The 26,555-nt window shown below is 41.9% G+C and overlaps 2 protein-coding genes across 5 annotated transcripts; both read right to left on the reverse strand.

Annotated features, from left to right (window-relative positions):
* Positions 1 to 2,522: 2,522 nt before the first annotated feature.
* Positions 2,523 to 10,228, reverse strand: farsa (phenylalanyl-tRNA synthetase subunit alpha). Its single transcript, XM_003443065.5, has 13 exons — positions 10,025 to 10,228; positions 9,782 to 9,919; positions 9,370 to 9,468; positions 9,163 to 9,281; positions 6,333 to 6,425; positions 5,683 to 5,811; positions 5,491 to 5,606; positions 5,319 to 5,403; positions 5,132 to 5,231; positions 4,518 to 4,686; positions 4,223 to 4,300; positions 3,685 to 3,799; positions 2,523 to 3,064 (listed from the first exon to the last, which is right to left on the reverse strand). The coding sequence occupies exons 1-13, from the start codon at positions 10,169 to 10,171 to the stop codon at positions 2,959 to 2,961; spliced, it is 1,494 nt and encodes a 497-aa protein (XP_003443113.1). The 5' UTR covers positions 10,172 to 10,228; the 3' UTR covers positions 2,523 to 2,958.
* Positions 10,229 to 10,722: 494 nt separating this feature from the next.
* Positions 10,723 to 25,615, reverse strand: ilf3b (interleukin enhancer binding factor 3b). Of its 4 annotated transcripts, none has more exons than XM_005468515.4 (18): positions 25,513 to 25,615; positions 24,121 to 24,217; positions 23,223 to 23,443; positions 22,943 to 23,117; positions 21,429 to 21,576; positions 19,881 to 19,972; positions 18,592 to 18,687; positions 18,211 to 18,322; positions 17,997 to 18,094; positions 17,262 to 17,373; positions 17,015 to 17,128; positions 16,397 to 16,602; positions 16,063 to 16,242; positions 15,699 to 15,980; positions 13,794 to 13,926; positions 13,643 to 13,690; positions 11,704 to 12,099; positions 10,723 to 11,594 (listed from the first exon to the last, which is right to left on the reverse strand). In XM_005468515.4, exons 2-18 carry the CDS (start codon positions 24,121 to 24,123, stop codon positions 11,464 to 11,466), a joined length of 2,547 nt encoding a protein of 848 aa, XP_005468572.1. In that variant the 5' UTR covers positions 24,124 to 24,217; positions 25,513 to 25,615; the 3' UTR covers positions 10,723 to 11,463. The 4 variants fall into 4 exon arrangements, with proteins under 4 accessions (XP_005468572.1, XP_013125626.1, XP_019213769.1 ...); XM_013270172.3 differs by lacking the exon at positions 25,513 to 25,615 and adding an exon at positions 24,332 to 24,389; XM_019358224.2 differs by lacking the exon at positions 24,121 to 24,217 and having other exon boundaries at positions 25,513 to 25,599.
* Positions 25,616 to 26,555: the final 940 nt, after the last annotated feature.

Consider the following 26,555-nt stretch of genomic DNA (forward strand, 5'->3'; position numbering starts at 1 on the left):
TTGGTATGCTTCATGTATGACTCATAAAAAAGAAAAAGGTACACAAAATCACTTTCTGGAGTCTTTGACAAAGCTGCTTCCAACCTCCTGGCCTTCTCACTTCAGTAAAATGTTATTTGAAGACACTCGGGGATTAGAGGAAGACTTAAAGGAGTTCCAGCTATTCAACATTTACGCACGCAGAGCAGCTTAATCCTGCAGCTTTATCGCAGGTGTCGCACGCGCTCGTGGATTCCCTTTAGCCGTCTTGTACACAGAACGGGACAATGCGGCTTATGGCTCAAAGGTAACCGAAGGCCTGAACATTTTAAAATGAGACATTCAAATTTGTCCTAATTTAGCAGAGCAGAAACCAGACGGGAAATGATTAAGAAATTTACAGGTTAACTGCCCTAAAAACTGTAAAAGACCCGTCAAACTGATCTCACGTGCTGAGAAAGAGCTTAGCAAATTAATCTGAGAACTGAACTTTCTCTGAACTTTGTCCAGGAAAAACAGGACATCAGCAGTCTTCAGAAAGAAAGAAATTGTGAAATTCCACATGAGGCCAAATCAACTACAAAATTCTAAAAATAAATGAATAAAAATTTGAAAGAAAGAGTGGTGAGCTCTGCAATTTATAAAAGCCTGGATTATCCATGGAACTGAAGTGGATGATCACGGGATCCTTTCTGTGGTTATAAAATACAGTAAATTATAAAATACAGAAGTGAAGAGCACTTTACCATGAGGCAGGAAAATACAGAGAGTTTAAACATTTCATCAGCTTCATGAACAGAAAGGTCGTGTTAGTCTTTGCCATAAAACATCTAAACCTGGGCGGATTCTTCAAACTGAAAGAAAGATGGGGTGAAAAAGGCATCGCACCATCTTTGTAGTCTTTTACACCCTTTCTAAAACACTGCTGAGACAGTGTGATGCATGGGCATGCATGGCTTTCAGTGACAATGCATCTCTAGTATTATACTGTTGATGTGACCGGGATAGAAGGAGGGGGAGGAATTCTGAAATGCATGCTGTAGTAAACGGCATGGACATTGCTTCACAGAACAAATAAGCCTAAAATATTCTAGAAAAACAACCCAGGAGTCATAAGTTGTGGAGTGACCGAGTTAAGTCACCTGACATTAATCTGACTGAGCTGCTTTTTATTAGATTAATGTGTCCAATTACATTTGAGCCCCTAAAAATAAAGGCATGTGTACAGCCAAAAGTGGCTCTAAATACTCTCATTTTAATATAGTAGTTATATTTTGATTTGGTCCATTCAAGCCCTCGGCCTATCTGTTGAAGGTTTGGGTCAGCTGACTTTCAGTGTTTAATAGCTACTTGGTAGAAACTCGATTACTACATGCTGAAATGGTGTCCCATATTACTCTAATCTCTTTGATGGTCATGGTACAGTTCAGTTTCAAATGTGAGTTTTTGCTAACCAACATTAGCATGAGCATAAAGCTCGCTATTCAGCATAAGAGCTATCAGGACTGTTATGTGACACTGAAATTTAGAGTTTTACAACCTGATCTGCCTTGATGCATGCTCAATCATGCAGGTAAGTAAATCCCAAAAGGTTGATTCTGTTCATCTGGATGTAGCGTTTTCAACCATCAGTGACTTCTTCAGTCTTCAACACCACTGATTAACACCACTGATCATTGATCAACGGTCACCATTCACTGAGAGTTGGGGAATGGCTGCAATCACAGCATTGTAAGATGGTGACAGATGTACCCTTAGGCCCCCTCCTCGATTCAGAGATGGTCTTTCCCTTTTCACGTAAATGGCCTCCTTGACTCCGCGCTCAAACCAGTGTTCCTCCCTGTCCAGGATGTGTACATCCTCATCATTGAAAGAGTGTCCACTGGCCTGTAGGTGTGAATAGACTGCAGAGTCCTGGCCTGATGAGGTGGCTCTTCTGTGTTGTGCCATTTGCTTCGCCAGAGGTTGTTTGGTTTCCCTGATGTAGAAATCATGGCAATCCTCCTGGCACTTAACAGCGTACACTATGTTACTCTGTGTGTGTCGGGGGACCCGATCCTTGTGGTTGACCGATTTTTTGGCAGCTTGCGGTGTTTGGAAAAAAATTTGGAATGCAGCCATTCCCCAACTCTCTCCAAATGGTACTCATGGTCTTTGATCAGTGGTCATGGCAATTTGCATATGACTAAAGAACTGACCTCACAGCCCATTGTTCATTCAGTGGGCTGGTTTCAGTCATTTTGCAAATGTACTGTTTATAAGACTGGGGAAACCTGCAGTCAGCTGAGACTGAAGAAGACACTTGGATGAGTGACGAAATGTTTCTCCCACTGAAAAGGCTTTTTAACTTTGTTTCTCTGGTAAAGACGCAGACGTCACTCAGTCATCCTGCTGCTGATCGGCATATCACTGAAAAGCTGCATGCTTTTAGAAATGTGTGGGAGGATTACCTTTACAGTGTATGTTTCTCATGTAAATTATACAGCCATACATGCATACAAGTAAAAACATGGTCATTTGAAGAATTACAAGCCAGACTGCACTGATAGCTGGAAAAAGCTTTTATTTTGACTTCCAAAAGTTGCAGTTTTATTTTTCCTGTACAAGATGATTGAATGTAGTAGATCAGGGTCAAGGTGGTAAAAAAAGGCAGTCTGTAACAAATTCAAGGCTCATCCTCACATTCACCCAGCTGCAGTGTGGAGTTCATAAGAAAAAAAAAAAATGCTGCTCTTTTGTGTTAAAGCCCTTTGAAATTAGATCTGTCTGAAGGCTGTGGTGAAAAAAGCCCCGCCCCTTTTAGTGCTACAGTTGCTTTCAGGCCAACTGCTTTTACTGGCCGAGCTTTGATAAAGGGGACAGCGGTGGTGCCGGGCTTTCTGAGGTGAGACGTGGGTATGAGGTGTTACATGGTAGAGATAAAAAGGAAAGGGTCCATCCAAATGAATAATAACATTAATAACAACAGCTGGGCGGTACTCAGGAGTCCAGGCGGCATATAGGGCTGTCGTAGACCATCTGTAGGTTCACCTTGTGTCCCACCAGCTCTCTGATGTTGTTGATGCCATATTTAATCATGGTGGGCCTGCGAGACAGAGGAGAAGCCAGCGTGAGCGGTTGTTCTGTTGGGAGACGCGACTATGTTGGGTCTAATAGACGAGCGCGAAAACAACAGAGGTCAGAGTAGTAAAGGATTACTCGGCGTGGATTATGGAACATTAGCCAGCTCACTCACTCCACGGTTATTAGCTGTGACAGTTGGTCGTAGTTAAGACTCAATTAGTGCTCGATTCAAACAGCAAGCTGAATACAGTCTGCGACAGCGCGACCAGCAAGCGACTCATTTGGGACGACTTCACTTTAGAAAAGCGGCAGTAAGCAAAGAGAGAGACAGAGACTCGATCTGACCTCAAATAATTTCACAGGATAATAGAAATTAAACTCCCGTACAAGCAGGAGTAATCCTCTCCAGGAAACAAACCTACATTTCTTCAATGTGGGTCAGCTCAGTGCGTACACAAGAAGTGATTGCGAGTACACACAGACTTAATCACACACCTTTAATCCCTACATGGAACATCTACTATAGTTTGGGAGACACGTACTGACGTCCTCCCATTTTAGACTCATGCTGTGTTTAGCACGGCTGACCTCTCAGTTTTCCTTGCAGCTAATTAACTCGTATTGCTTTTCATGAACGTTCACCTTTCCAGAGACAGGCCCCAGGCAATTACAGACACACCCTCAGGGAGGCCCATGGGAAGCAGCATCTCTGGTCTGAACACTCCTGAGTTTCCCACTTCCACCCACTTTTTTAATCCTGTAAACATAGAAAGAAATGATAAAAAACAGGGATGTCAAACTCATTTTTCACTGTGTACAGCCCACCAACAAGGACAATTTCAACACTACATCTCATCTAGTGCAAACAAGATCAACTACACGATTATTGACTGAGATGCGTCGTATGAATGGCCATGGGGGAGGTCTCTATCATTGGTGGAAGCTGTAAAACTTAGTTAAAAGTCTAAAATTTATGTCCTCCTCCACATTTTCCAAAGCCCCCAGTGGGCCAGACTGGAGTCTTTGACAGGCCAATTCTGGTCCCCGGGTCTTATGTTTGACACCCCTAATATGTACCTTCAGAAATGTCTATAAAAGAGATGACTAGGACGTTCTTTTGGCTTTCTTAAAGCTTAGTTTCTGTTGTGTGTAAATTAGACTAATAGTGCTACATAAAAACCTTCATGGTAGCTGAACACTTCCATGCTGGGCTCTGTGTAGGGGTTGTAGGCAGGCTTGAAGCGTAGTTTGGTAATTCCTAAAAAAAGAAAGAAAAGAAACATGTTTGTGTGAGCAGACACCTGAAGAATAACAGAAAATATTCAGGTGTTTGGTAAAAGAATAGGATACTGTAACTGCCTGCTTACAATTTTTTTAAAGAGTGAGTATTAGCAGGTTTCCTATAAACAACTATCAGCACATTTGTCCCTCCCAAACTTTGGCCTTCAAGTCCAGTGTCCTCTATCAGTCCTCACCTAGTTTGGTGAAGAACTGATGCAGAACACCCATGAGGTCTCCCAGAGTCAGTCCATAGTCGGCCACTACGCCCTCTATCTGGTGGAACTCGGCTAGATGGGTGGCATCCAGGGTCTCGTTCCTGAACACGCGGTCGATGGAAAAATACTTGACGGGGGTGAACTTCTCCTGGTTGTCAGTGAGAGGAGAAAAGGAAGGGGAGAAGAGTTTTAGAGTTATTGACTAGACACATACGAGGTCAAAACAATGTAAACCCACGCCTAAAACCATCTGCTGCTGCTCTTCTATGGAGGGACTTACTCACATTCAGACACAGGAGCATTAGTGAGGTCAGGCGTAAGGCCTGGCTCTCAGTCAGGTTTCTAGTTCACTGTCCAAAAAGTCAGTGGGTGCTTAAAGGGCAGGTCTTAAGACGTGCTAATGACAAAAGCTGTGCTCTTGTTGTCTAAAACATACTCTGTTTCACTTCAGGAAACAAACATTATGTTGAAATTACATTTACTGACGGGAATTACGCTCTTAGTTTTGAGCTGTATTATGAAGTGTTACCAAGAAATCAAATCACCAGACAGCTCTGATTTATATGGGAAGTGCAGCATCCCTACAGTCTCACCTGCTGTGCCAGTTTATACAGCATGCGTGCGCTGACTGCTGTAGTGTGAGTGCGGAGGATGTTCTTCTGAGCCTCCTCTATCTTCCAGTCATACTTGTAGCTACAAGAAAGATGATAAAAATGCAATGAGATGCAGTGACAGCAACGACACTGTTACTTGTTAAGCGAGCTTGTGATGACGCCTCACCCCTGTGAACCGTAGCCTCCCTCAGAGTGGACCTTCTTCACCCTCTCCAGGTAGTCCTGTGGGAACTGGTGGGCGTGCGCTGGGTCTGAAAAACAGCGAGTGACAGGTGATCAGAAATCATTCTCGATTGAACTCGCAGCTCATTTCCACCACTCGGTGACCTCAGGCTCACCGGACAGGAAGAAGGTGTCGTGCTGGTCTCTGGCTGGGTGCTGCTGGGGTTGGAAGAGGGAGTCAAAGTTCCAGAAAGAGCTTTCTATGAAATTGTTGGTCGGCATCTCGGTGAAACTACAAGAAACAGACAGTTAACTGGGTGTTTTCTTATGCGCATGTGTGCATTTCTCCCAATTTCACAGCTGCTCACCCCATCTCCAGGAAGATCTGCCGGAACTGTGTTCGCACCTTCATCAGCGGGTGTAGGTGACCACAGTCTGGGGCAACACCCATGGCCTCAAAGTTGTAGGGCTTAAACTTCTTCTCTTTCCAGTTGCCACTGGAACACACCACATGCAGGGAGGAAGAGTCAGGTAACACAAACGCATTTCTCTCAAATCGTTTTGCCATTTTTAATCTGCAGCTGAGATGATTGAGGCGGGCGAATCTACAGTGCACGTAATCAGCACAGAGAAGCACGCGGAATATCAATTTGAATTTTGGGCAGTGCAACATCTGGATACTGCTTTTAGCCAAATCCTCTCTATGATATGATTTCATGCAAAAAAACAAAAGTGTGCTAGCGCTCTGTTCATTCTGTCGCTTTCAGCATGAAAGCAGTGCAAGCTAAAGCATCTGTCCTGCCCTGCCTTTAGGACTGAGTCCACATCTTTGGACTTGTCCCCTTTTATGGGCAGATTTTTTCTCTGTCCTCACTCAGGACCCTGCAGACTGACACTGACTGCCAGAGGAGGGCGGGCCTGGGTTGGAATTGAACCCAGGCCTCTGCAGTGAGGACTCTGTGTGCACGCTCTACCAGATGAGCTACTGAAACTCTGAGGAGAGTGCGTCTGTTCTTACCTGGCAATCATCTCAGGGGTGAGCTCCGTCTCCTGTTTGGTGATGGTGGTGCTGAAGGAGTTGCCCTTAGTGATCCAGTAAGACTTCACAGTCCTGAACGCAAATAAGAATGACTTCAGTACGCAGAAAGGTACTGCTGTTGAGAATATAAAGACCGTGAAAACATGCAGTTCTTTTTATGTTCATTCATACTTTCATAGCAGAAAAATGATTCCAAAATAAAGGATTTTAGGTACTTCACACAGGTCATGTGTTCAGGAAGTAAATTCTACTGTGAATTTATTGATTAGAATAAAATAAAGCAGAACATTCTTAATAGCAAGAAAGAAAGAAAGTACACCTCTGCAGGGATTTGAACTTGTGACCTCAAACTTTCAAGCCCATTTCTTTTCCAACTGAGCTAGTGTGGCACAGTAGCACATTCATTATGTACCACACAGATTAGTTGTGATGGTGTTCAGAAAACCAAACATATGTTTAGCTCCTTTCTTGCAATAATGATCCAGAGTTCTCACTTTTTAAACAGACCTCCATTCTACATGGAGACAACATGAACATCCGTCCATCTGTGGACCCGTTTTGAGCCAGGAGACGACGTCAGGGTCTGCTTTGAATAACCAGTCAGAGGAGGAAAGACTGTCAGCTGTGACCAACATCGCTATATAGCCACATATATGTTCTCACAGAAACATCATGTCATACCCACGACATGATCACTTCCCTACACTACAGAAAGAAGCTGGTTAGCAGAGATCCTGTGAGGTTAATACAAGAACCTCTGTGACAAACCTGCCACATCACAATGTGATGGTTAAGTCCGTCTCACATTGAGAGGATTATTTAACCATCAAATGTAAAGGTGACTAAAAGCAACATTTTTTTGTGGTCAGGGGGAAAGTGCTGACAGGATAGCAAGGGCTCTAAAGAGATGGATGCTTAGTTACATCAGCTTTGTGCTTTTGTTGTCTGGCGTACAGTTCATGAGCGATTGCCTTGTGAATGAGAGGATTTAGGAAGAATACGCACTTTGGAGTTCATTTAAGTGATCTAACCAGGCAGAACATCAGCCATTAAAAACAGCAAGATGGAGACAGATGGAGACAGACATCTTTCTTTGCAAAATTCAACAACACAACTTTCTTATTCAAACTCCCCGTGTGACTTCACAAACCAATCAGGAGGTCTAGTTCTACACTTAGGTAAACATGGGAAAACCAACTAGGTAGATCCAACACATCATTATTACATTTTCTAGCGCTCTAAGCTGTTTGTTTACACCACCCAAACATCATCCATTATTCTTAGGCAGGGGCTCTGCTGCTGCTCAGAGAAGATGCAACATTTAAGGACAAGAGTGTCGCTTCAAACATCAGTTTAAATGAAGTTAAGCTGGTTGCTAAACTTAATTTGTGCTGCTTTTGGGCACCTGTGGGCTTATTGGAGTGGTGCTGATGCAGGCAGGCAGGTGGTTTATTTGTATAGCACTTTAAAAAACACACCAGGCAGACAAAAGTGCTGAACAACACAGATCAAAACAACTAGCAAAATTAAAAATACAATAAAATGATTAAAAATACAATAAAATTAATAAGAAAGGTGTCAGTTTCCTACAGAGTTAAAAGCCAGGGAATAAAAATAGGTTTTCAATCTGGATTTAAAGACCTGATGACGCTTGTCTAATATGGAAGGGAAGGTTATTCCAAAGCATCGGAGCCGCAATTGAGAATGTAAATGTAAACAGACCTGTATAAAAGATTTATAGAGGTTTTATGGGAGCAGATCATATGCAGCTGTAATGATAAAAGGATAAAAGGCTTTACCTAAAAATATCATTATATAATATTATATTATCTGAACGAAAGCCATATTCCAAACACGCACACGGTTACTTTACATCCTGGACCTCAGTGCGCTTTAGTACATCTTTATTTGTTCCACTCATTTTACTCCATCACTCTTCACCATTCTTCACTTCATCCTTCAAATGTAAACATCACCCCTCCCACCACCACGGCCACTCTAATACACACACACTGCAAGTGTGGTTGTTTTTAGCGCATCCGCTTCCATGCCTTACGGATTCATCGGTTATTTAACACAGTGATGATTTTTCCACTCAGGCTGAATGCAGCTGAATCACACCGGGGCCCACCTCTTCCATCACATTTAATCAAATGAACCAGACTTAAAGGGTCAAACATGCTGAGGCAGAGGAGTGTCAGTACAACCTTAATCTGATTAAGTAAAGCTCGTTTTAAAGCTTTACTCTGGAAATCATAAGACTTTTTTCCACTTCCACTTTCCATGACTGGAAACAGCGGCAGCAAATATTTATTGGGACCATTTAAAAACATTTATATCATGTATTTGTCCATCCCTCCCACCTGTATATAAGAATAATTTCTAACTCCATAAAACAAATCAGCTAACATGATTCAGACCACTAAGTGACAAAAAATCTGATGGTTTAATGCTCCTAGCTACCATTGCAGCGATTTAGCTGAAACCCCATGAGCAGCAGACTTCATAAAGAAATGTGAAGTGAAAATAATGCCTGTTGCAATACTGAATGAAATCCAATACAGTTAAATGTGTTTTTGAAGACCTCTAGATACGTCTGTCTACTTTATGCATGTTCATCTCTTTTTCCTGCTGAGCTTGATGAAAACTTGAGAAGTGCTGCTACTTAATGCAGTAAGACAATCAGAATCCAGTAATACCAGTCAGGATGGGATGAGCAGGGAAACCCCTGAGTATCAATTAATCATCTCCTGCCACCTACTGGCAGAAAAAGGTACACATTCACCACAAACTAAACAAGAGGACTTACACTTCAGAGAGCAGTTTTCTCTTCTTCAGCTCATTCTTTTCCTTCTCTTCCAGCTGAGTGCTGTTGCCTTTCTGCACCAGAAACAGTTTCTCCCTGACCTGGTCCTCTATGCTCTCCACCTGGGGATCAAAAACACACACCTTAATGAGAAAACTGACCTCAATCAGAAAAGGCGACAACAAAAGGCGGGTATGATGGAACACCTACAGTCCTGAATATCCTGGGGCCACCCTCGTGGGCCTTGTCCACTCTGATCCACTTGTTGGACATGGCCTTGCTGAAGCCGATCTTCCCAAATGGCAGTTTCTACACAGAGATGATGGCAGAGTTTAACAAAGTTTAACTGAAACATCAAAAATGAAGGCTGGAAATAAAAAAAAAAGAGATGCAGACATTGGGAAATTCAATCCTGATGTTCGACAAACATAAAATACATACACGTGAAACCTGAACATAAACAGCAGAGTGGATGTTGTATTCGTAATATCGTGGACTTTCAGGGATATTTAAGAATCAAAACCTTGCTTCTCTTAAGTGTGTAGCAAGTTACCTCCGTCAGGTACCTAATGCATTAGATTCTTTGTTATTCTGATAATAATTAACAATTTCAAAGACTAACCATGAGCTCGCTCTGAGCCAGGCCCTCCAGGGGGATACAGCTAAAGACCCGGGATTCATGGCTGCCCTGCTCGGCGATCTCGGTGCCCTCCTCGGTCAGCTCCCAGTGCTTGGAGGAGCGCAGCTCGGCTGAAATTACCTGTACAGCAGGTAAGAAACACGGCTGTCAGCTCAACCTATTGCATCAGTCACCCTGCATTTGACTGTGACAGCCTAACTTCCGCTGCCTCTTCGTGAAACTTACGTCACCAAGAGCCTGGAGACTCTTCACGGCCCCGACGATGACCTGGTGATCTACCCCGAGGCTGGTCGCCACGTCCAGGCTGTCCACGCCGTCGTCCACCTTCTCAACCCGCTGTAAAAGCGTCTCCAACACACCGGTGTCCGCCATGCTGTAGCCCTACGAAGCCCGAAAGAGACCGGACGTGACGTCGCTTTCTCAGAGGCCGAACATGCAGGAGTAGCTAGGGCGACATAAAATGGGTTACCGTAAATATTCTATTTCTGTGCAATTTAGTTTATAAATTTGGACCAAACAAACAAAGAGAAATTGGTTCAGAATCAAATTTCTAATATTTTAATAAAACAAAATAAATACTTAGACTTACTAGCTTTTTTATGGATACCAAATAGAAAGCTTTTTTACTAGTCACATACTGCTGGGCGGAGCTACTGGGGTGGCATCAGGCGGCATGTGCCACATACAATAAATCATGAAAAATTAACTAAGTTTTTGGTGAAAAATGTGTTCATGACAATAAAATAAATAAAATTAAATCATAACAATTTTTTTACCCAGTTTCCAAATGCTTATAGTTGTAATTTTGGTAGCGTTTCCTGATGTCCTATGAGTCTGCTAAATATAACCTGTGAAATACCCCGCTTTATATGAATATAACTGTTACCCGATACTTTTAGTCAAAACTGTAATGAAGGCTTTTATTCAAAATAAAAGTCATTTATTAATACAAACACAGTTTGTTTTACATTAACTGAAACAAGTCCCACCCAATCCAAAAGCTACATTGAGCAGAAATGTGACTTTAAACACCAGAACGTAAAGTCTACTTTCCAGTAATCTCCAAAACCATTTATTAAAATAACTACATCACAGTAGGTAAATTACAAAATAAGCCAAAATTACAAGCACTGAAGAAAAGCAGTTTTTGGGTCCACTGAATTGTTACAAAAACAAAAGGAAAAAAACAAAAAACACAACCCTGTAGTTTAACACCACAAGATTGTACTAAATTCATGTGGAAATAAATGCTGTTGCCACATAACTTTTAAAGGAAACCAAGTCAGAGCAAGCGAGTGATTTGTAGCATCGGCTTTCATATTTAGTGATGAGAATGGGGACTGGTAGTATCGATTAAAAAAAGAAAATAATAATATTATTTAAAAAAAGAAAAGAAAAAATAAACTAACAAAACACAGGACTAAGCACTGACCAGACCACTGAAACAGACCACTAAATTCAGCAACAACTCGGCTCTGACACGTCAAAGTCCAGATATCTCGTTTTGTGCCCACATGTGCTACATACAAACCAAAAGCACATACGAAGCAAACATGGAAAAGGCAGAGAGCACAGGCAAGCCGTCAATCACTTTCTTTGGAGAAGGCTTGAGACACTGATGCGGGGTGCTTGGTGCTGGAGATTCACAGATGGAGGGACGCAGTCTATCTGTACTGGTAGTTCATGCTGCTGTCTCCTCTGCCGTAGCCCACCGAGTTGTGGTACTGAGAACCAAAGCCCTGGTTGCTACCTCCTCCGCCTCCCTGTGAGTTGTAACCGGACTGGTTGTTGAAACCTGCACCAAAACGATGACAATGAGTGATGAAAATGTGTATAAATAAACATTTTTTTTTAGAATCCTTAAAATCCCAACATTTTACCAGCATAACTGTAATCTTGATTACCTCCAGCTCCTCCTGTCACTTGGCTCGGGTATGCAGTGCTGTACGAGTATCCACCTGCTCCCCCCTGGTTCTGGTTGAAACTCTTCTTTCCCTGCCCGTAGCCCTGGCCATACTGGTTATAGGAGCCCTGCCCTGAGCCGCTACCAGACTGGTAGCCCCCTGCAGGCCCACTATTTGTCCCTGGGGGGCCTGGAAAAGATGCTTTCCCTCCTTTGTGCATAGGGGGTTTCTTTTTGAGGGGCTTGCTGGCAGAAGCGGCAGTGTAGGCTCCATCATTCTGGTAGTATGAACCATAGGATCCCTGTGCTGGGCCCGGTGCTGTGTTAGCTGGAGGGCCAACCGATGAGCTGCCTGATGCCCCAGGTCCTCCGTTTGTACCTCCGTTATTGTAGTAATCTGTGAAACAACAGCATTGCACGGTCATAAAAACAAATATAGCATGGCAGGGGTTGCACCTACTGCTCACACGTTTCTTAATGGCAATAAATTGTCACGCTCAATCAAGACAAAGCCTGCAGTAGCACAGTGATGAATGAAGTCACATTTATTTGAAAAAACAAAAACCATATAAAAACAGCTAGACCAAGTCTTCTCTTCACAAACACACATCAGATCTTCCAATTCATCCACTCTGTGTTCCAACAGCTTCAGTTCAGCACTTAATACTTAATACAGATGGAAAACTGAAACCTGCAGACATCCCCAAAATAAGAACATCATGCATTCAGTGCAGTAATGACTTAAACAGTGTTGCTGATGTGACACAGAAACAGCAGATCTTTTTGTCATTTTCGAATGAACCACATGACCACTTTTTATAAGCAAACCGGAAAATACATGGGAGTGACTAAAAAGTATTAAGAGTGAACTTAAAATCAATTCATGTGGAAATGTTCTCAGCATTTGCATCCAAGAAAACGTTATGAAGACAAAGAGAGAGACCAGGCCGTCGTCGTGGTCTTGACAACAATCCAAAAGGCAGTATAGTCCAGCTGCCAGCTAATCACACTCCAGAAACAAGCCCCGTCCCCCAGTATGACGGGTGAAGATACTCTGCAACAAATCGGCCCTGCAGCTTGCGGAGATCCAGGAGTTTGGGTACATCCACGGCAACTTGAGAGAACACAAGGTGTTATGGCTACATGCATGCAAGTGGCACGTCATCTCCCCGAGGTGCCATGGTTACGACAAGAGGAACTGGCAAGACAGGGCAGAGGGTAGTTGTCACTTTGTTCCCAGGGTTGAGGACTTGGTGGTGAAGGGGAGTTCGTGATGCTTCGGAAAACTACTGAGTATTTTGTCCGTTTTTATCCTCGCTACAGCACAGTTTTGGATTTTCTAAGACTGGGGGAACATCTATGTCGCAAACTCGTGGTAGCCATAGCAGTCTGAGACAAAGTCACCTAAAGAGTGAGACAGGGCAGAGAAGGGAAGAAAATGATCAAAATTAGATTTAGATTTTAGTTTGAATTTTTTTTCCTGCCTTAAAATGGTGGCAGGTGAAATACTCATTGGTCAGATTTTGTTCAAACTGAGTTGTTGATTTGTTTTGGTCTTTTTTTTTTTTTTTAGATTTCTCTGCTCCTGTCACGCTCATGTAGGTCAGTCCTCAGAACAGGCTGCCAGAACGAAGAAAGGGGTACTCATAAGAGGCGACTTGTCAAAACCAGATTCAATCCTGTGGCTTAAAGCAGAGAAATGTAAAATCACTGAACTGGGAACAACCCAGCATATGGTCTTGCTGGCTGGAGGAAAAACCATTTTTACATGATAGACTACATTTCCCAGAGTTCTAGCCAGATGCAGGAGGACAACATCTATGCTAACACACTGGCAAAAATATATAATTGTGAAGCTCACAGGGTAAATGAGAGACTAAATTCTCAAAGATTACATTCTCACCCACAACATGATTCGAAAGGAAGAAATGGACACTCACTGTATCCGGAGTTGGCGCTGTTCCCATAACCATATGTTCCAAAGCCACCTAGGAGGAGCACATAAATTTTATTTTCAAGAGATTTAACACTGTGTCCCTCCCACTGCCCAAGTCTACCAGCAGTACCAGTAAAGCTAGGATCTGTTATTACCTCCTTGGCCGTAGCCGCCTCCGTTATTGAAACCTCTGCCTCTTCCGCGACCTCGCCCTCCTCTCCCTCTACCCCTGGGGGCGCCGACATCTCCAGCTCCAGGGGCTCCCATCATGCCAAACCCTGGCGTGTGCTTAAGAGGAAATGAACAGCATTTAAAAAGAGTTCAGCATAACCTCCTGCATACCCGAGTTTCAGTACCAATGACAAAAGTACATGTTGCATAACTATATTTTACAGCTAGCCGACCTCCCCCATATGAGTTATAACATTAGCAAATGTTAGTTATTTATCTTAGCGTTGTGCCGTACCTTATTTGCTGATATCTTAACACTTTGTGACATAAAGACATTTGATGACTTCCCCTGTACCTTTAATGGCCTCAGTAAATACCAATAAAGACGTGGTTTGACAACTATTAGAATAGTTTGTTTTTCAAAGGGTAGCTGCACAGGCAGAGACCACCTTCGCTAACTACTGTTGCAAACCCAGTCATTTTGTTCTATAAGCAGGCCTGAAATATGACAGCAAGCACTCAGCCCAGGAAAGAGCTTCAAGGATTACTCATGGTAGACTTTCAAGGGTAAAGAGTTCAAATCAATACCATGATACTTTTGCTATTAATAGCGTTAGCAAACACAGTTAACCAGTTAGCTGAAACCTAGCCATCGTTCATGTCATTAGCAGATCAAGTAGTTAGTTACCAGGTTAACCGTGCAATCTGGTAAACTGGCTAACAGCATCCACTCAGGATAATATTTTGCTACACAAGATAATCTGCAGTTCATCCATGTTATCAGGAGAGCCAGCGTCTGCCACCATTAACCAGAAGATTTCCATTTATTGCAAGCCCTACTGTGCACTATAATTTTCTCTTGACAACCAAATGCAAGGTAGCAGTGGGAGTGGAAGAGAGCACTGAAGAAAGATGCTCATTGGAGTGTTTTTCCCCCTTTGGTTTTTTTGCAGATACTTCTGTTGTGCATCCTTCAGACAGAAATCACTTGTCAGCCTGTTAAGAGGCAACCGTCTCATGTTTTTAAGATGTGACACAATCCTTTCAAACATCAGCAATTAAACAACTCAAATGCATGAAAAGCTGAACAGAGTATGTTTAATTTTAACTCCTCATTTTCTTATTTGAGCAGTAATGGGGCCATTATACTTGCTACATTGCCTGTGTCATGAGCTTATTTTGACGTCACAACATGTCCCATGACACAAAACATGATCTTCTTTTGGAAATTCTGCTGGTCATGCAACTCTTGATGTTTGTAACTTGGCGTGTTGTACAATCTTTACGGTTTTTACTGCCAATTTAATAATAAATTCAAATAAAGAAGCTCAGAGACATACAGAGGAATATACCAGAACAGTTTGAACAGTTTCTTTGTGGAAAAATAAAAAACTTTCCACAAAGAAACTGGAGGGGAAGACACAGGCCAAAGGGCCGTGGGTCAGACTCGAACCCGGGCCAGCCTCTCTCAGTTAAACGGTATATGGTCGCCTGCTCATCCCACCGAGCTAAACTGGCGCCAATGTGGTAACACCTACTGTTCAAGAGAATACTGCTGCGGCTTCCTGTGCCTTAACAGCAGATATAAATACAAGTGACTGTGAGATGAGATTGCGGTGGGGAGCAAACCATATCGGCAGATATACCGGTGCTTTAAGACCTTACAACTTTACTTTAGCTTCTTTTTCTTGAGAGAATAAAGCTATCCATTTACTGCAAGATGCAAACTTAAAGTTGGATGTTACTCTTTGATCACTGTCATGGTACATTACCACTGAGCTGTGCATAAACTGATGTACACAAATTACAACATGCACCACAGCTACTTTCACCACAAACATGCTTTAAGCAAAAATCTTGAGCCTGTACTTTAGAAATGGGATGCTTACCATGGGTGGTCCCTTTTTCTTTTTAGCAGCCTCGGGTGCAGAGCCCTCAGGGAAGAGCCGTTCCAGTGCAGCCAGAGCTGCATAAGCCTTAGCCACCTTTTTATTGGATCCTGTGCCCTGGAACTTCTGCCCGTCGATCTCCACCTCCATGACAAAACGTTTGTCGTGGCTGCCGCCGGTCTCTGATATAAGCTCGTACTTGAGGCCTCGACGCTTCTCATTCAGCTCCATTACTGGGTTTTTGCCGTGTTTAGTGAGGATTGGTCCCTGCTGGCGAGCAGTCTGATAAGAAAGAGATGGTGGGTAAAATGAGACATTGAGCAGTACAGGAAACAACCCAAAAGCTGGTTGCTGACACACACACCTCTACAGCCTCAGTGCTTTCTGCATTGGCTGCTCCTGCAGCAGCAGTGATAGTTTCGACAGGTGGCACTACTGGCTTCTGTTGTTCCACAGTGTTTGCTACTACTGCCTCATCTGCTTTTACTGCTGGCTCAGGAGACTTTAGTTCTACTCCAGTGGGCAGGCCCATGTCCTGTAAAACCTAAAAGATGCCCACAGAAGATTCAGTGTAGTTTAAAAAGACGCAAGAATAAAGTTTAACTACAAAAAGACAGCATACGAGAAAGACACTGAGGTTTAAGGCAACAATGAAATCTAATATGCATTTCAGACAGTCTTGCAAATGTTTTGCCTACCTTTACAGCTACGTGCAGCTTGGCAGTGCGTTTTGATGGGCCTGAAGCCTCAAATGTCTTGCCATCTACCTCTACAGCCATCGTAAAGACAGGAACATGAACTGGGCCAGTCTGGGAGATCAGCTTATACTGGAGGCCTGGCTTTAACTGATTGAGCCTCATTAGGGCATTCATGGCTTGGGGAGGCTCAGCCTTCTCCTCTGCAGCTGGTGATAAAGTCAGAAAAACAGCATTATGCTAACAATAATAATATACAGTAAAACCAAAATGTTTTACTTTAATTATCAGACTAGTGAAATTTCTTTGACCAGGAAGTAGTGATTTAGTTTTATTTTTTAAACCCAAACATCTTTTTTAACCTACTGAAAGTGAACAAAAATCAAAATTGTTAATTAACTCAAAAAGAAAGGAACATATTTTAGTAACATTATCAATGGCAGCACACTTCATGATTTCTGATACAGCTGAACCTGTAGGTGTGGAGTGTGTCTCTTCCACACCTACCTGGGCACAGATTGTTCTGCCATGCCCAGATAAGTACACACACACCTGCCAAACCTACTGGACTCAAACATGTGCTAAAGGTTCATGTGCAACTCGAGCTAAAAGAGCACTTACATTTCTTCTGCAGTTTTTTCTTCTTTTTATTGGGACTCTTGTCATCAGTACCCTCTTCTTCCTCAATAGGCCTCTTCATTGGTGGTGCATATGCTGTACTGGGTGGGATTTGCACTGAAACACAACAACCAAAGTTGTGCAATGAGATCATTCAAATTATACTAAACACATATTAAATATACACCATGTACAGAAAAAAATTCTATGTCTACTGTGCTTTTGTAGACAACTTAAATCTCAGGTTTACCTGTGTAATCGATAGGAGTCTCAGGTCGAGGTTTCTTGGGCATCTTAGAAGGAAGTGGATCCATTCCAAGCACTTTGTGAAGCTGTCCAAAAGCTGACAGCCTTAAGGCATGCTGAGGGCAACAAGCACATGATGTGAATTATATACCCATGAATATGCAGAACACAGACTGTATATGAAAGAAGGACACCGACACGGTGACATCACTCATTGGTTTATGAAGCCCTGTTGTTAATGTCTGAGCCATTGCTTTGTTTATTCATTTATTTTAAGTCAGAAGTGACCATATTTGGACAAGAGGGTAAAGTGCTAAGTCACCAGCTATGGCTAGCAAAACCCATCAGCATGCTGCAACCATAAACTGCTTGACTGCATCACAGAAACCAGCTAATTCAAGTTAAGCAACAGAGTTTAAAAGTACTGGAATTTTTTCTCAATTCTCCCAATTTTAAACCTAAATTTTAAATCAGTTAAAAATATAAAATAAACAAATCACTCTCCATGCAGATCATGTTAGGCTATGTTGTTTTGTACCAGGCTGTAAACATGATTTTTTTCTTCCTTTGCTGCATATTTGGGAATTTAAACACAGATTTCAACGGACATCAACTAGCTTTTGTAGCCAGCCTCGCGGGGCCTTTTTGAGGCACTGCAGCTTTACAGGCTTTCACATTGGCTTCAACTCTTCAGTGGATACACACACACACAAACACACACAATTTTAATCACACTAACTTGTGCACTTGCTGTGATGTCTTCTCTTTGCTGCTGGTCCAAATGACCAATAGCATCTGTTGGCTCCTTCTCACATGGATCAGAAATTCCAGGCCCATCTTACAACATAAACAAATGACAGCATTGGCTTGTGCTTAGAGATAAGCACATAAACTAAACAAATACAATTACACTTGCACAATTAAAGTTTTGAGAAGAGATCTCAGGTGTATACCTGCCATGAGGATTCCTGAAGCCAGACATTCTAAAACCCTCCGCAGAGCCTCTCCTGCACCCATGGGCCGGTTCCCTGTGCCAATGGCTTTCTCACAGATCAGCTCCAATGGCTGCAAAGCATGACAGATAGGATGCTATTTTTAAGCCCAGTTACTTACACAAAGAGATTTCAGGTCATAGTACTAGAACGTGAGATAGTGGTGTCTTGAAAGCAATAACACAGGAATTTTGAAGTTTCTTTTTTGTTTTTTGCCATTTTAATAAGCCTTAGGCAATATATATATACGCACAACTTATCTGATAGTCCTCAAAAGGCACAATCAGCATATTTTTTTTTTTTTTTAAAGGCTTGATAAGAATGCTGTTCTCTTTTACTCACCCAGCCCCGGAGTGGGGCCCATGTGGGGACGCGGGCACATAAGTCCCTTAGGATCCGGATGACAATGACACAGGAGCGAAGCCCATTGGCTCTAGCCTGAGGAAACAAGTAGGGGTCGGGGGAGGGGCACGAGGGGGACAAACAGCCTTAGTTAAACAAAAAACAAAACAACAAGAAAAACAAGAACAACAACAACAACAACAACACAACAGAAAAGCAGACTGTACGCAACAAAAAGCAAGATAAATATTCAAATATGTGGAAAGATTAAAATGAAGCCACACAGACTACAGCAGCTTAGCTTTGTCATTATGGCAAATGTCCAGAGAGATTAAGTGATAGAATGACGTTTGATCACTTTGGTGGAAGAGCCTAATTATGTCTGCAAATCAATAGCCAACATGATCAATGGTGTAGTTACTGCTCGTTTCTGTTTGTAGGGAAAAAGCATGCATATGAATGTGCGACTAAAGCCACCTCAAACTTTATGTCAACTTTAAAATGATTAACAAGTGTGCTATTTCAGAGGATACGCATACATGTGCTGTCATTAAAAGAGGCCATGACTAAGTTAGCGGCAAAGGAAGTTTAAAATATGACTCAAGGTGCAATATTTCTGCTGCTTTCGTGGCAGACAGAGTAACAGAAACAGCCAGAGAGCAGAAACAGCTGAGGCCACATACTCTACAATAACAAGCTGCAGAGATGGAGCACTGATCGTTATAGTGTCAAAGCCAGAAATGAAACAGGCGAAAATACTGCAATGAGATATAATCAAACACAGTTAACTACAAGGAACCCTTTCTCAGAAAACTACCAAATGTGGAGCTTGCGACTTGCAGAAGTGTGAAAATAATGACAAAGCACTCACAGCAACACTGACATTAGAGAAATATTGCACCTGGACAAACCATGGATTAGTCCCCCCCCCCCCCCCCTTTTTTTTTTTTACTGATTTGAGTTAAGAAGCTGTTAAGCTAAACATGAAAACAAAGAAAATCAGGGACTGAGAAGCAACAATTTCTCTGTTTATGAAATGATAAAGCAATAAAAATCTGTTATGTGAGTAAAACAACTCTACAACAGTGTAATGACAAAGGTTTCCTAAGAAACAAACATCCAGGTCATCAAGAATTACTACAGGAAGTACACTTCAAAAGAGTAAATTTTAAAAAAGAAAAAGAAAGAAAAACAAAAAACACATGGAACGCCCAAATAAAAGACAAACAGCATTAAACCAAACTCAAAACTACTTCTGTTTTAGAGACAAATAAAGACAAGATCCAAACCTGGAACCACTTAGCGTGGCGGAGAGACGCCAAGGCAGTTAGGCATTTCTGCCTGTCCAGAACATCCGGGGGATCGTTGACTGAAAGCGTTTCTATTGGCAGGTGGAATAAGAAGACAAGGTACAGTTTGACCAAGGGGAGTTCTGTCAGCCGGCCAGGGGGAACACAGGCAGGCTTCCCAAACCACAGCCAGGAGGGGGAAGGGGAGGGGGACCCCTCCACTGGAGAACCACCAAACGCTCCCAACCTCCCAGTTAATATGGTTTGACATGACCCGGCACGTAACAATTACACTTAAATTCCACCGGAGTGACTGTAATGCGGAGTGGATTGTAACTGGAATATTTAAAAAATAAAAGATTACAAGAAATAAAAATAAATCCCTGACGTAGAAAGGTGACTTTATAAAGGGATTATAGGTTGCATCAAATGGGAGGTTGTCTCTCCATAGCTGCTTCAACTCAAATGGATGCTTTAGTTTCATTGCCTAAAACAGTCTAGTTTTCTTTTTCTGACGTTAACAGGAGGTAGAGTCCCTCCCCTTCACCCCTATATTGGGTACACTGCGCTTTGCCCCTTCCGAGACAGAGAGCGGCCAGTTGGTCAAAGGTCCAGCGTCCCTAAAAATTGACAAACTAGAAGGCTTGACAGAGAGAATCAGAATTGAAACCACAGGCAAAAATGATCAGATACACAAAAGGTGGATATAAAAAAAACAAGTCCACACTGCAGCAAAACTGATGGCTTAAAAAGAAAAAATAAATAAATAAATAAATAAAGTCCCAAACTGGGCATCACTGTGAGCATGAAGCTACAGATAAAGTCAAGGTAGAGGTCTATTGTTGAAAACTCAAAAAACGCAAAATACAACAAATGTTTAGTTGTATAGCTACCAATAATCCAAATAACTACACGTTTCACATTGCCATTAATTATTACTAGCTGACATGTGGGACCAATCCCTGGATTTTTGGGTGTGGTTGGGCAGGCGAATTCAAGCGTCCCTTGTCATTATCTGCAACCCCGAGCTTTCCCTGCTCAACAACATCAGAGACTGTCAATAGCCCACTGCTGGGTTTCACTGCACGTTTTGCTACTCATTTTTGCTGCAATGCAAACTGTTCATCATCAATGATAAAACACATGCAAACAAAGTGGTCTCTCTTTTTGTATTTGGTTAAATTCTCAGTAAGCCTTCATTTCTTTGGTGATCTTGATCATTAAGGGGGAAGAGAAAGCCACGTCTTCAGAAGTCAGTAAACTACCTGCCCTATACTGTATATTGGGCCATCAAAAATGTCCAATTACATTACATGGAACTACGAGAGTGTCTAGAGAGCTATAAGCATAGCACACTTTCATTATGTGACTGCATTTCTTGTCCCCTAGCTCCATTGAAGGCCCAATAAACAATATCTGTCTAGGCTGGTTACCTGCCTGGCCTCCCTGCTGGAAGCAGGGTGCCACTAAAAAGAGGGGAAAAAGAAGAAAGAGAAGAAAAAAAGAAAAAAGAAAGAAAAACACTGAGGCTTTCAATCAGGAGCTTACCTCCAGCTGCAGCCCTCTCAATCTCTTCACGGACCAAAGGGGACGTCAGGTGAATTGTGAGGGTGAGAGGGGGCTCCTTGGTGTTCTTTATGACGATGCTAGCCTCACGGATCTGTTGGGTCACCACATACTTGTCTTCTGTGATCGACTGAAAGAAAGAAAACAAGACAATCAGTACAGTTTAAAAAAAGACTTGACATTGGTTTCTTTAACTTATCCAGTCATGAAGGAGGGCACGTGTAGGGATACCAAAGACTACTCTACTGTATGATTTCCTTAACAAAAAAAAAACATAACACTACCCAGGGATTTTGAATGAAATCTTGGAAATCTTGTTTTCCTCTAAATTTGGGTTTATAAAAAGCCCTAATGTCTTGTTTCATTCTAAAGATATTGAGTTTGCCATTAAATCTATGAAGCTAGCAAATATAGATTCTTGGTCCTAGATAATTTTGTTTTATTAAAACTGCTACCAGTAACTTTTCCCCAACAGTTTACATACCAGTACAGATGTAATCTCAAGGCTTATATCAATGGATATGTTCTCATCCAACCAAATACTCACTGGTGAGGCAATAGCAGACTCCACTTTCATAAGAACAAAGGCATCGACTAGCTTTTCCATAATCCCCATTACTATGATTATTCCCACAAATGTGTCCGTCTGCAGACACTTTTGGGTCAGAGGGGTTTTCACCCAAGCGAGATGCTTCTGATTGAGCTTATTTAATGCTTAAATTTACTGAAATTTTAATTAAAAAGTACTCCCAAGTGTGAAGGGTTAACCCGAAAATACAAGCTTTCCGTGCGTAATACAATGTTAATCAATACGTTTAAAATACAAATACTGGCAGGCGGATGATTTCAGCCAAATAACATTTTCATTAGTTTACTACTGCCTTGATTTAATTTTAGCTTTACATTTCCTCTTCCCAGCTCACAGAAAGAGGAGCTGCTTTTTGGGCCGGAGTCATTGCTTGCTGTGCATGCTGCCAGTGGGAAGTTTTGTTTGGCCTTACTGCACAGGATGACACGGACACCCAGAACATCAGTCATGTCAAAATTGAGAATAATTTTCCCAACTCAGTTTAATTTCAGTTAGTTTTCAGCTTCTGCTTGTTTCAGTTTAGTTTTTATTGTTCTAAAATGTGCCGTTTTAGTTTTTCAAATTACTACAATGATGGTAAGGCTAAGACTTTAGAAGCATAAGGCACAATATAAGTAGCATCACAGCCACATAGGCACCCCAAGTCTCTATAAAGACATGACCCAAAACTTCAGATTGATAATGTACCACAAAGACTAAAACTAATATAGTAATTATGTTTTATTTGAGTTACTTTTGGGAGTTTATAAACGTTTGCTCACTTAATTTGCATTTTTCTAAATCTACTTTTTATTTTCACTTGTGTTAAATCACATCTAGTTTTAGTTTAGTTTCAAGTTATCTGAATCAGCAATGTTAGAGTTAAATAAGACTTTCCACATACAGAGTGAATCGACACACTTCTCACCTTGAGCTGTGTAACAAGGTTTTCAGACACCTTCTTCAGCAGACTGATGGTAGGCTTGTCCTTACAAAGGAGCACCAGCTCTAGGTCCAGGTCCCCCTTCAGTAGCAGGCCCTTAGCAACCAGTCCCACCCTCATGACGCCACGCAGAGAGCGGGTGGCCTGATCCTTATGCTCACTTTGAAAAGACACCGGATGCACAGTGGAGAAGAATAAAACGAAACAAAGTCAGATTTGGTTTTAAAAGGTACTTGTTTACTCACCAAAGTCTCCAACATCTCACCTTTCTTTATCAGTCTCTGTGCCTGAGTCAGACTTTGTCGTCCCTTTTTCCTGTTTATCCAGCCAATCAGAGACGGCCTTGAGTGCTCTCTCTGTGTGAGATACCATGTTTTGTACACTTTCAAGCTCTTCCTGTGTTGGGTAGATGGCAGAGTGTTTTGCCATAACATGGCGGTCGTCATTCATGAAAACACGCATGGCGCGGTGGCGCATTGGTGGTGGCTAGTGGTGAGAAGAAACAACAGCGTGAATTTAAGGGAAACATATCTGTCACAAGAGACTAGTTTCAATCAAAGCATTCCCATCGTAACACTACCCAGACTTCAATGCATGACAAGAATGTGCATGACATTTATTACCTCGCATTCCACAGATAAAAGTCTAACTTTTGCTCTTGAAAATACATTAATACCTCATCTTGAATTACCCTGGGACAATTAATCAGATTAACACACTTATGCAGCAGCTCTTCTAACTTCAGTCCAGGTCCTATTCAGAACAGTTATTCAACTAACTTTACTAATCCAGCTTTATGAAATAGCTCCTGCTCAACCTGGAAAAAACATTTATCAAGATTAAACGGGCCACCAGACTAAGACCTCCTTCCCCTGACCTTGTTTGATGAATTGAAATACTGAACACAGAGGTCACGCTTCTAAAACTAGTCATTACACAAGCAGAGGGTATGCACAGGCAACCAAAGCCAAGTTATGGGAGAGTGATGGCGGTGATGTGAAAGCAGCCAGCATGTATTTCCACAGCCCCAGGCACCCTGGAACAACAACATGCTGGCTGCATCAGATGTGTCACAATCATTTGTCCTGTTAACACTGGTATTTAATATATATCCTCTGCCCTATAAACAACACGCAGTAAGACTTGAAAAATGAAAACTTTACCATTGCTGTTGTGGAGACCGTGATGGCTGCTTTATCCAGTGACCCACAGTATTAAAATGGTCGTCTTGGCAGCAGATGACTTTGCTGCTGTCCGAGTCTGGGGGACGGAAATAAAAATCAAAAACCAGGGCAAAATTAAAACCCACAATTTTTTGATTTCAAGATTGTTGGTGTTCAACATTCAGTGGCTCAGAGGTGAAAATGTTTTTACACTTCACTGGCATCTCTGGCCTCCAGCTGCAGCAACATAGCTGGCACAGATTCACACGCCTCAGGCACTAAACAGGCCCAGCCTCTCCTGCTTCACAGTAATAAATAAAAACGCAATTAATGCGACTCACTCGTGTCCACAAACCACAATATTTCAGAATAAAGGGCAATCACGTTAGATTTTTTTTTTTTTAAATTTCTAACAAATAAAAAACCAGGCTGGTGCAAATACAAAACAAATTAATATGAGTGGAGGGGAACAGCAGAACCTTCACGGATGACTGAGTGTTCATCAGTGTTGTCTGACGTGGTGAGTGTGGCTGCTACTGTGTTACTACAGCAAAACGCTGAGATCTGGATCAAATAGTGGCGTGAAGTGGGCGGGCAGGACTTCTCATTCATTAATCACGACACACCCACAGGTCTCACATACTGTAGCACAAACTGTCTACCTTTCTGTACCTGGATACAAAGCTGACATAACGTAAAAGAGCTGAAATCGTAAACACGGCTCGCACTGCCCCGTTTTCTACGCTCCAACCTGTCAACAACTTACCGAAACATGGCACAAAGCCAAAATGAGCTCATGTCGCACTCCCCACGAGCCACTAAAGCACTAAAACTTCACACTGAAACGTCACTTTTACGTCAAGAAGAAAACAGAGTTTCTGAAGAAACAACCAGGACCCGAACCCTCGCAGCTCCAACGCGTGAATTTAAAAACAGACGCCATTTTAATTCGGCGCAGAGTCTGGCTGCTGACGGCAGCTAGCTCGCATCCCCGACAAAAACCGACCGCCTGCGGTTTAAAGCTGCGCAGACATGCTCCACAAATCGGGAAACACAGCCATGTGTGTTACCATTATTCCTGTCAATTGCAAAATTCGATAATAGGATGCACATTAACTGAGAATTTTGAATTTAAGTACTTGTCTGCTGCTCATCAGACACCAAAATGGTAGAGGAGACAAAACGAGACCCCATTGAAACCTCAGCTACAGTTAGCACTAGCATGTTAGCTTTGCCGAACAATGGCAAAAAAAAAGCTCAACGTCTGAAGCCTACGAGCCCAGGATAGAATATATACTCGAGCTACTGAACTATTTTTGGTATTAAGCTTCCTTAATTTGTTAATTCATAAATGCTTAAAGTCATTAATTCGGATCTTTTCTTGTTACTTACCGTTGTGTCGTTAACACAGCGCTACACGCTAGCTCCCGGTCTCGGCAGCAGGAGCACAAATGGAAACGCCCACGATCCGGGAAGAGAATGGTGCTCATTGGACTAAATTTCCACGTGACTTGAATATTTACAAATAGAATTGAGGAACACCGTCTTTGGGGCGTGGCTAATCAAGGCATTGAATTAAATTCTCAACACTTGGCTGATTGATTCAGCGATTTTTGGGACTAATGTTATTGTCACGACAGTTATCTTACATAACAAATATTTGTGGTCATTTCCACCGCTTGTGTGTTACTGTGAGAGATCTCCATAAAGTTTCCCTCACAAGAATAATGACAGTTATTTAAGGATTTGGTCTGAAAAGTACTGGAAAAAAATGCTTAAAAATAAAAAGTAACTTTGGCATCTTGTATGAAAAAAGGGGTTGCAGAAATCATAATGAAAATATCACAGAATACTTTTCTTGATCCTGGTATAGTATTACAGTCTGGAATAGTCTTTTCAAATTAAAATTGTCCCACATCTTATCAAACTGAGTTCTAATCAGCTCACGAAAACATGAACATTTCAGCATTACATTGTTACTGCGCTGCTTATCTGGAAGTCAAACAGTTGATTTTGACACACCATCATATACTTTTTTATCAAAGGTCTATCACCAAGTTATCGTTATACATAATTTATGAAAAATATTGTTATTTTTGTGATTCAGTTCTGTTCCAAGACTTAATGAAAACTTTGAGAAAAGTGCATTTAAGCACAATGTCAGACTCCTTGATTGGCTTTGTAAAAAATTATTATTGCGACGCATATAAAAAAATCTATCACAGGGTGAGAGGTCAGCAGTTGTGTTGCAACAACACATAGTTTACCTTTTAGGGAAATATATATCCACATGAACCACTGCCATTTCTAAGGTTTTCCAACTCTTAAAATTATACTTCTCTCATTTATATGATGTAAGAACCCATATGTGGGTTAGCACAAAGATTGATAACAATGACAAACAGCTTGTTTGTGTTTGTCCAAAAGTGCAAAAT

The sequence above is a fragment of the Oreochromis niloticus genome, linkage group LG4, assembly GCF_001858045.2.
Source record: "Oreochromis niloticus isolate F11D_XX linkage group LG4, O_niloticus_UMD_NMBU, whole genome shotgun sequence".
Taxonomy (NCBI): domain Eukaryota; kingdom Metazoa; phylum Chordata; class Actinopteri; order Cichliformes; family Cichlidae; genus Oreochromis; species Oreochromis niloticus.